This window comes from Pseudocercospora fijiensis, assembly GCF_000340215.1.
Source record: "Pseudocercospora fijiensis CIRAD86 unplaced genomic scaffold MYCFIscaffold_1, whole genome shotgun sequence".
Classification (NCBI taxonomy): domain Eukaryota; kingdom Fungi; phylum Ascomycota; class Dothideomycetes; order Mycosphaerellales; family Mycosphaerellaceae; genus Pseudocercospora; species Pseudocercospora fijiensis.
This window is the reverse complement of record NW_006921532.1, coordinates 3,129,681-3,138,929: the sequence shown is the minus strand read 5'-3', so window position 1 is coordinate 3,138,929 and position 9,249 is coordinate 3,129,681. Positions and strand designations below refer to the sequence as shown.

The 9,249-nt window shown below is 52.0% G+C and overlaps 3 protein-coding genes across 3 annotated transcripts; 1 reads left to right on the top strand and 2 right to left on the bottom strand.

Annotated features, from left to right (window-relative positions):
• Positions 1-538: 538 nt before the first annotated feature.
• Positions 539-5,516, top strand: MYCFIDRAFT_48128 (uncharacterized protein; the record flags this gene model as incomplete). Its single annotated transcript, XM_007921823.1, has 3 exons — positions 539-1,787; positions 1,922-2,549; positions 2,695-5,516. The coding sequence occupies 3 exons, from the start codon at positions 542-544 to the stop codon at positions 4,895-4,897; spliced, it is 4,077 nt and encodes a 1,358-aa protein (XP_007920014.1). The 3' UTR covers positions 4,898-5,516.
• On the bottom strand, positions 4,946-6,534 carry MYCFIDRAFT_129912 (uncharacterized protein; the record flags this gene model as incomplete). Its single annotated transcript, XM_007922953.1, has 6 exons — positions 4,946-5,533; positions 5,610-5,802; positions 5,873-5,954; positions 6,005-6,006; positions 6,144-6,331; positions 6,379-6,534. 6 exons carry the CDS (start codon positions 6,532-6,534, stop codon positions 4,946-4,948), a joined length of 1,209 nt encoding a protein of 402 aa, XP_007921144.1.
• A 565-nt stretch (positions 6,535-7,099) lies between these two features.
• On the bottom strand, positions 7,100-8,914 carry MYCFIDRAFT_54929 (uncharacterized protein). The gene is made up of 3 exons (XM_007921923.1): positions 7,894-8,914; positions 7,786-7,818; positions 7,100-7,732 (listed from the first exon to the last, which is right to left on the bottom strand). The coding sequence occupies exons 1-3, from the start codon at positions 8,885-8,887 to the stop codon at positions 7,200-7,202; spliced, it is 1,560 nt and encodes a 519-aa protein (XP_007920114.1). The 5' UTR covers positions 8,888-8,914; the 3' UTR covers positions 7,100-7,199.
• Between the last annotated feature and the right edge of the window lie 335 nt (positions 8,915-9,249).

Below are 9,249 nucleotides of genomic sequence, written 5' to 3'. Positions count from 1 at the left end.
ATAAAATCCTACTAGATAAACTCTATAAAGAACTTCTTAGAGTATCTTTAAATAGGCCGAGCGAAATCTCACAAGGTCGTACTAGAGCTTATCGGGTTATTAGAGTGCTAAAGATTCGCAATGTGCAAGTCTCTGTGCGTCTACCAATTCACGTTTCTAGTGCAGTGTTGTAGACATAGGCGAGATCAGATCAAGAAGTCTTTTCTACCCTTTACCAATCACTTCGCATCTTATCAATCGAAACGCACTTGCTCCACCTGGATTCTCATGGCAGTTGCTTCCTACGGCGAGCTCCTACAAGAAGAGTGGCCTTGAGGACGTCGATAAGCGATACACTAAAGCCTCTGTTTCCCAACTTGCTTCTTCTCGCCACATTGCATTTGGGCTGCCACTGCTCGCTTGTTTCTTGGTCTTTGTCCTTTCCAGAATTGCGAGTGGGCCAGTTGATACCGAGCTCTCGTCCTATATTTGGCTCCAGCAGATGGAGTGATACGCGAAATTCGGCTTTGATTCACTCACAGCGACACTAACAACAGAAGTCATGGCTCCTGGGCTGATTGAGCCTCAACCGGCTGTTGAACCTGCCCAGCAACACTCACTGTCCTCGGTGACACAGCGATACGATGACTGCTTGCGATTCTACCTGAACGGGACCAAAGTGGTCCTCGACGAAGCCGATCCCGAAGTTACCCTTCTAGAATATCTAAGAGGCGTAGGTCTAACGGGGACGAAGCTTGGCTGTGCAGAAGGTGGTTGTGGAGCCTGCACTGTGGTTGTCTCGCAGTACAACCCGACCACGAAGAAGATATATCATGCATCGATCAATGCATGCATTGCTCCATTGGTGTCAGTCGATGGCAAGCACGTTATAACTGTTGAAGGCATCGGCAATGTCAAGAAGCCTCATCCTGCTCAGGAACGCATAGCCAAAGGCAATGGCAGTCAATGTGGCTTTTGCACGCCTGGCATCGTAATGAGTCTGTATGCGCTCCTGAGGAACAACGACAGCCCATCCGAACATGAAGTTGAAGAGGCGTTTGATGGAAATTTGTGCAGATGCACGGGATACAGACCCATTTTGGACGCAGCACAGTCATTCAGCGCGAACAAGGGATGCGCGAAGGCCAGGACCAACGGCGGGTCTGGATGCTGTATGGAGAAGAGCGACGCAAATGGCAAAAGTGACTGCTGTCAGAATGGTGCCAAGGACGACCAGCCCATAAAGCGCTTCACGCCGCCAGGGTTCATCGAATACAATCCAGAGACAGAGCTTATCTTTCCACCTGCGCTCAGAAGACACGAGTACAAGCCTTTGGCATTCGGGAACAAACGAAAACGATGGTATAGACCTGTCACGCTCCAGCAACTCCTCGAGATCAAAAGCGTGTACCCTTCTGCCAAAATTATCGGAGGATCGACAGAAACGCAAATCGAGGTCAAGTTCAAGGCCATGCAGTATACAGTCTCGGTCTTCGTCGGCGACATTCCAGAGTTACGACAATATAAATTCGAAGAAGACCACATTGAGATAGGTGGCAACGTAACTCTGACTGACCTAGAATATCTCTCCCTTGAGGCTGCTGAGCACTATGGCTCCGAGAGAGGACAGCCATTCACCGCCATCAACAAACAGATTAGATACTTTGCAGGACGTCAGATCAGAAATGCCGGCACCCCAGCAGGTAACCTTGCGACTGCCTCACCTATTTCAGACTTGAATCCTGTATTTCTGGCAACCAATGCGACGATCGTCGCAAGGTCGCTGGACAACACCATTGAAATTCCCAGTGAGTACATCATGACTCCTGCCAGCGAGACTCGCTAGGCTCGCCGCGTCAAATATAGCAGTCTGGTCTCAGCTTCCGCCATGGAGCGGCGCCGTTCTGAGACATTTGCTGACCTCTATACCCTTTGCTTCTAGTGACCGAGTTTTTCAAAGCTTATCGAGTGACTGCAATGCCGCCAGACGCTATCATTGCCAGCATCCGAATTCCCGTATTTGCTAAGAAGGGCGAGTATATGCGAGCATACAAACAAGCGAAACGAAAGGATGATGACATTGCTATCGTTAACGCAGCTTTGCGAGTACATCTGGATGAAGGTAACGTCGTGAAGGACTCAAGTCTCGTGTATGGTGGTATGGCACCTGTCACTATTGGAGCAAAGAAGGCAATGTCTTACCTCGCCGGCAAGAAATTCACCAATCCAGCGACACTGGAGGGTGTCATGAATGCTCTCGAGGAAGATTTCGATCTGAGATTTGGTGTTCCCGGCGGCATGGCAACGTATAGAAAATCTCTGGCGCTCGGATTCTTTTATAAGTTCTACCATGAAGTATTGTCTGCGCTCAATCCCGAAGGAACGGAAGTTGATCAGGACTGCCTGAATGAGATCGAGCGAGAAATTTCCAAGGGTCACAAGGATCATACTGTTGGTCAAGCTTATGAAAAAAAGATTCTCGGGAAGGAAACGCCACATGTTGCGGCACTGAAGCAATGCACGGGAGAAGCTCAATACACGGACGACATTCCTGTGCAGAAAAACGAACTGTGAGTATATTCTTATGCGAGACATGACTCCAGCCAGACAAGTGCTGCTGAGCCAGCTGTGTCGGAGGCGGCAGTACCGTATCAGCACTCTCGCGCCGAGTGAGCATTTTTCGAGACACTGACTGATGACCCTGATTGCTCTTAGGTTTGGATGCATGGTGCTCAGTACCAAGGCTCACGCGAAGATTCTGAGCGTCGATGCCGCACCAGCACTGGAATTACCTGGCGTGTACGACTACGTAGATCACCGCGATCTTCCAAATGCCCAGGCCAACTTCTGGGGAGCCCCCAATTGCGATGAGACTTTCTTTGCTGTTGACGAGGTCTTCTGTGCTGGCCAGCCTATTGGCCTAGTACTTGCTACCTCGCCAAAACGTGCTGAAGCAGGCGCTCGAGCCGTGAAGATCGAGTACGAAGATCTGCCTGCTATATTTACCATGGAAGAAGCCATAGCTGCGAATAGCTTCTTTCCGCATTACCATTACATCAACAACGGCGATGTCGAGGAGGCTTTCGCCAACGCTGACCACGTCTTCAGTGGCGTGGCACGCATGGGTGGGCAGGAACATTTCTATTTGGAGACTAATGCCTGCGTAGCGGTACCAAAGCCGGAAGACGGCGAGATGGAAATCTTCAGCTCGACGCAGAACCCAACTGAGACGCAAGCCTACGTCGCACAAGTCACTGGCGTGTCCGCCAACAAGATCGTCAGCAGAGTGAAACGACTCGGCGGTGGCTTCGGTGGGAAGGAAACGCGCTCGATCCAGCTTGCAGGCATCTGTGCGATCGCAGCGAAGAAGACGCAGCGACCGGTGCGAGCCATGCTGAATCGTGACGAAGATATTATGACATCGGGACAACGACATCCGTTCCTTGGCCATTGGAAAGTCGCAGTCAATAAAGACGGCAAGCTTCAAGCACTAGACGCGGACGTTTATAACAACGGCGGCTGGTCACAAGACCTCAGCGCTGCTGTTGTCGACAGAGCACTCAGTCACGTCGATGGCTGCTACAATATCCCCAATGTGTCGGTGCGAGGAAGGATTTGCAAGACTAACACTGTCTCGAACACAGCCTTTCGAGGCTTTGGTGGTCCACAAGGAATGTTTATCTGCGAGAGCTTCATGGAAGAGGTTGCCGACCATCTGGGAATGCCGGTGGAGAAGCTGCGAGAGGTTAATATGTACAAGTCTGGCGAGCAGACACATTTTCGTCAAGAGCTCAAAGATTGGTATGTTCCTCTCATGTGGAAGCAAGTGCAAGAGGAGTCGGCTTGGGAGCGGCGAAAGCAGGAGGTCGCCGAATTCAATGCGAAGAGCAAGTGGAAGAAGCGCGGGTTGTCGATCATTCCGACCAAGTTTGGTATCTCCTTCACTGCTCTTTTCTTGAACCAAGCCGGTGCTCTAGTCCACATCTATCATGATGGCAGTGTACTGGTCGCACACGGCGGCACAGAGATGGGCCAGGGCCTTCACACGAAGATGTCGGCCATAGCAGCAGAGGCTCTAGGAGTTCCGCAGTCGAGCGTGTTCATTAGCGAAACGGCAACAAACACAGTGGCGAACACATCCTCGACAGCCGCATCTGCATCGTCGGATCTAAATGGCTATGCTATTTGGAATGCCTGCCAGCAGATCAATGAGCGACTGGCACCATATCGGGAGAAGCTGGGTAAAGAAGCTACGATGAAGGAAATCGCCCACGCGGCGTACTTTGACAGGGTAAACTTGTCCGCAAATGGGTTTTACAAGACACCTGACATTGGCTACGTATGGGGACCGAATACCGGCCAAATGTTCTTCTACTTTACGCAGGGTGTTTCAGCAGCTGAAGTTGAGGTCGACACATTGACTGGCGACTGGACTTGCCGAAGGGCAGACATCAAGATGGACGTTGGCAGGTCTATAAATCCCGCCATCGACTACGGCCAGATCGAGGGCGCTTTCGTCCAGGGTATGGGTCTTTTCACCATGGAAGAATCGCTGTGGCATCGTGCGAGTGGCCAGATCTTCACACGTGGGCCAGGCGCATATAAGATTCCCGGATTCAGAGATATACCGCAGGAATTCAACGTCAAGTTGCTCAAGGATGTGCAATGGGAGAATTTGCGGACCATACAGCGATCGCGAGGTGTGGGAGAGCCACCGCTGTTCATGGGATCGGCGGTGTTCTTTGCCATTCGTGATGCTCTTAAAGCTGCGCGAAAGCAGTACGGGAAGGAAGAGGTTCTCAGCCTTGTGAGTCCTGCAACGGTAGAACGCATACGCGTCAGTTGCGCGGACCCAATTCTACAGCGAGCAGAAGTGAGAGCGCAGGAGGGAGAGAAGTCGTTTTTCATTAGCATATGAGCACCGCAATGAAATTCGTTGTGCCGCTTGCGCGCGCGCGCGCATTGTCTAGAGATCCTCCTTGCCCTCAACACTTTGCGCAACCCTCAACGGTCCGTTGATGACCATGAGACTCATAACCTCGTACAGCGTATCGGCTGCGGCCATGGTCGTGAGCTCCGCATTCGTATCATACGCAGGAGCCACCTCGACGATATCCGCAGCCACGAGATTGATGCCCTTCAAACCTCGAATAATCGTCCTAAGCTCTCGAGTTGACCATCCACCTGTCTCGGGAGTTCCAGTCGCCGGAGCGAATGCCGGGTCAAGCGTATCGATATCAATCGAGAGGTACACAGGGTTCTTGTGGCCGACTCTTTCATGAATTTTCTTGATGATGCCCTCGGTGCCGATGGTGTCGATCTCGCGCGCTTCGACGATGTGGAAGCCGCAGTATCCGTCATTCTCGTAGTCCGACGTTCCACTGAGCGTCGTGCGGATCCCGGCGTGGATGTTGGTGTCGTTTCTGAGAAGTCCTTCCTGTGAGGCGTGGTAGAAGTAGGTTCCGTGGTTGACGCTGGCGACTTTGCTGGGAGATCCTCCGAAGACTTTGGGTCTCCATGTGTCTAGATGAGAGTCGAAGTGGATCACGGTGATCTATGTTTATGGACGGAAGAGTCAGCTACCCTTACCGGCTCAGGTGGTCTCGTGTCTTCAAAAGTAACCCACTTACCGGACCGTATGCTTTGTTCATGCTTCTCAGCAATGGAAGTGTAATGGTGTGGTCACCGCCGAGGGTAATCACACGAGGAAGAGTCTTGCCGTGCTTGGAGATGCCAGGCTCGCTCGCAGAGGTTGCTGGTGCACGCATCAAAATGCTGTTGTGGCCTTCTTCGATCTGGTGCAATGCCCAGGTGTTGTCATATCTATAAGTAAATCAGCCAGAGATTTCGTGAGTTTGTTGATGATGATGATGATGATGCTACTGGCACTCACGAAGTCACGGGAATGTCCCCACAATCGATGACTTTCGCCCAGCTGTTGAATGGGTTCGCGTCCAATGGAACGTTGTAGCCGCCTTTCAAGGATTAGCAGCTGCCCTGAATTCTGGGTATTCTTGAACTAGACTGCTGACGTAGGACCGCCATGTCTGAAGTGACAATCGATGACGCCCTCAGCGAGCAAGTCATGTCGTGCACACTCACCACTAAAGCGCACTTTGCGTGAGCCTCAATTCCAATGTCTCGAGTAAGCTTGTTGTACATACTATAGATTCAATCGACGGCTACCTTGCCGGATACCAGATGGACCGAAGCGAGCACCTGGTCTGTAGGAAGTGCCGGTGTCGAACGGAGCGCCAATAAAGGCAATATCGTACTTCACGGAATCGGAGGCGAGACAAGGGTGGTATTGGATTCGACCGAAAGTCGAGATGCCTGAGAAGACGGAGTCGGCCTGTATTGTGTGAGCTTCATGGCCGTCGATTTATGTAGAATGCTTACCTGTGTTCCTCCATCGCCTGGTAGAACGTTATACCACAGCTTCTCGTGAGGTCCATTCAATGGCTCTTGGTCGTGATCATGGTCTCCATGGGCTTCAGCACTGAGGGCGAGTACACTCAAGGTAAGAGCAGCAATTGCGCCAAAGAAATTCAACATCTTGACTGCCAATGGCTGCTGAAAAAATGAACAGCTCTTGCCATCAAGGTGCTGCACATCACGCAAATATAGACCAGCTCCATCGTAAACACGGCGCGTCGCGTTGATTCAGTTTACCTAACGGATATCGACTCTCGCGTGCGTCCGGCGGCCCCTAGCTACATGACGGCAGTATCATGTCGTCAGGCGGCCGACGACTGCGTGGCTCTTTCCTTGTTGCTGGAGATAGGCAGAAGTTGAAGCCTCCGGTAGCAGCGTCGGCGAGCTGGAGGGGCGTTGCTCTTACGTGTAGATGCATGCGGTGTACGCTCGGCAAGCATCTCGCATGCTTGCAGCTGCATGACCGGCGGGCGTTGACATGCGAGGCGGTATCGTCTTAGTCAATGGCCTCTGTCAAGATGAGACGCAGTCAAAGCCTGTTTGTGAAGCTGTGTAAAAAGATAAGAAGTGGGGAGCTCGAGCTTCCAGTGAGGCGTCCGTGACGTTGAGTGAATCTTTGTCCCCGAGATGCGATTTTAGTGCCGGGATCCACTTGACGGATTTGGAAGGGCCGTACGATTTATCTGGGCGGAAGAAGACCATGACTGAACCGATAGCCTGGCCAATTTTCGTCTGCTCTGATACGATCTACCTCAAGAGTCATGTCGTAACCATCGTGGCTATCGTCATACGACGCTGCCGTGGCCTTGTTCAGCCACATCCTCGGGATCTAATCGTTTCAAGGCATTCTCGACCTGCTGGTTCCAGTTGCTGAAAGCAACGATAGCCCACTCCAGAATGCCGACAAGGTATAGCGCAATGCACTGACCCACCCACAGGCCTGAAAGACCCCAGCCATGGAAGGCGAGATAGATGCCCAACGGCAGAGCGCCGCAGTAGTAAGAGGCGATGTTGACCGCAGCACCTACATGCTGTCTCCCCATACCTCTCAAGGCTCCGCCGCATGATCCATTGAGACCATCGGCGATCTGGAACAGCGCGACATACGGCAGTACTTTGGCTGTGAGCTTCACAACTTCATCGTCGTCGTTGAATAACCGCGCGAAGTTGTCCTTTGTGGCCATCAAAATCGCAAGCACAAGAGCGCCTAGCAACATTGATAACCATGCTGCAGTATTCGCTGATAAGGCAGCTCCTCTTGCATTGCGCGCCCCGAGTAGATTGCCGATTCGTGATGATGTTGCCACGCCGACTCCGACTAGAACGCATTATCAGCAGGGTCTATAGATACGTTTTGGCCGGTGGGCTTACAAGGTATCGTGTTCATGACCTGATCAGCCGTCACTAAAGAAGGCGCGAAGTGGTAAGCTAATGTGCAATACCGCGGCAAAGATGGGGCAGGGGCTTTCCATCACATACTGATGACTGACTGCGCCGCAAGAGGAATGGTGCCAAGTTGCCCGGCAACGATAGCAACGATCTCAAATGCCCACCACTCGGTTCCCACATGCACCACGCCGAGTGCTGCGATGCTCGCGAAACTGCCGATGTTCTTAAGACATTTGCGATCGAAGCCGCCCCAGCACTCGTAGCCCGCCACAAATCGTGTGTAGAGCAGCAGGAGGATAAATGACAGCCAGTAGGAGATGCCAGTTGCAATGGGCGCTCCGAATAATCCAAGTCCGAAGGTGTGGATCAAGAGGTAGTTGAGAGCGGCGTTGATGGGAGATGTGATCAACAAAACATATGTTCCTGGCCTCATGATTTCCTGCGCTTGCAGGTACTTCTTCATACATTCGAAATAGATGTAGCCCAGACCACCTGGGATAAGAATGCCGAGAAATTTGGACGAGTCTCGCGCAATGTAGTCTTCTTGTGCCAGAAGTTTGAATACGGGCTCGGAGCAGAGCCATAGGATCGCAACGGGAATGTAGAAAAGTGTGAGGACGAATAGAGCGCGCTGAAGAATAATGCCCAGATCGTGCTTGTTCTTGCTTCCAGTGAAGGATGCGGAGGCCAGGGTATCAATGGCAGTCGTTCCTCCCATGCCAATGAGCCAGGCGGAGGCCATGGCAAACATGTAGCTGAAAGCTGCTACAGCGAGCGATTCGGGAGTGAGCCGGCCAACGATCAAGACTGATATGGTCTGCAATGAATTTTGAAGGGTGTAGGCCAGAATGACGGGTATCGATCCTTTCAACAATATCCAAAACTCCGAAGCTATCCTCTCGACTTTCGTTTGCCCATCAGCATCAAATAATGAGGGGTCATGTTCACCGTCCGGTTTTGATAACAGTGAAGTCGTTTCGTCCGGAGTGCTCGAGCTTGCGCAGCGTGGATCCTGTTTGGAGGTCCTGAGAATGTTCGGCAAGCATGACACAGCACTCTTGACCGTGTCTTGACTCTCCATCATGTCAATGATGCTAGGGGGCAAAGATCCAAGATAGGAATGCTAGGAAATGTGAAATCCAAGAAGCGGAAAGCAGGCCACGGAGCAGTAAAGAAAAGTTCACAGAACATACGATGCCAGCGAACGGAGTCCCATCTCCACTGTGTTCCCATATCCACTGTGAAGGATGTGTGCTGTGCCGTGCCCACATGGCTGTGGACTGCATCGCTTGAGAGCAGCAGGGAAGACGTAACATGGCCGAGGGTGCAGGTCACGGGCAGCCATTCGCCACTTCACGGCGCCCAAGAATGCGATGGTTTAGTCACCGAGACGTGCATTTCCAAAGCTTGACATCAGCCGTGCAGCCTCGGAGCGGAGCGGAGCGG

Excerpts from the sequence above, each read along its gene's own strand:
- MYCFIDRAFT_54929 (XM_007921923.1), bottom strand. The coding sequence starts at position 8,887 with ATGATGGAGAGTCAAGACACGGTCAAGAGTGCTGTGTCATGCTTGCCG. Across the intron at positions 7,819-7,893 it reads TGCGGCGCAGTCAGTCATCA|TGACGGCTGATCAGGTCATG; the intron begins GTATGTGATGGA and ends CGCCTTCTTTAG. Across the intron at positions 7,733-7,785 it reads GGTCATGAACACGATACCTT|TCGGAGTCGGCGTGGCAACA; the intron begins GTAAGCCCACCG and ends AATGCGTTCTAG.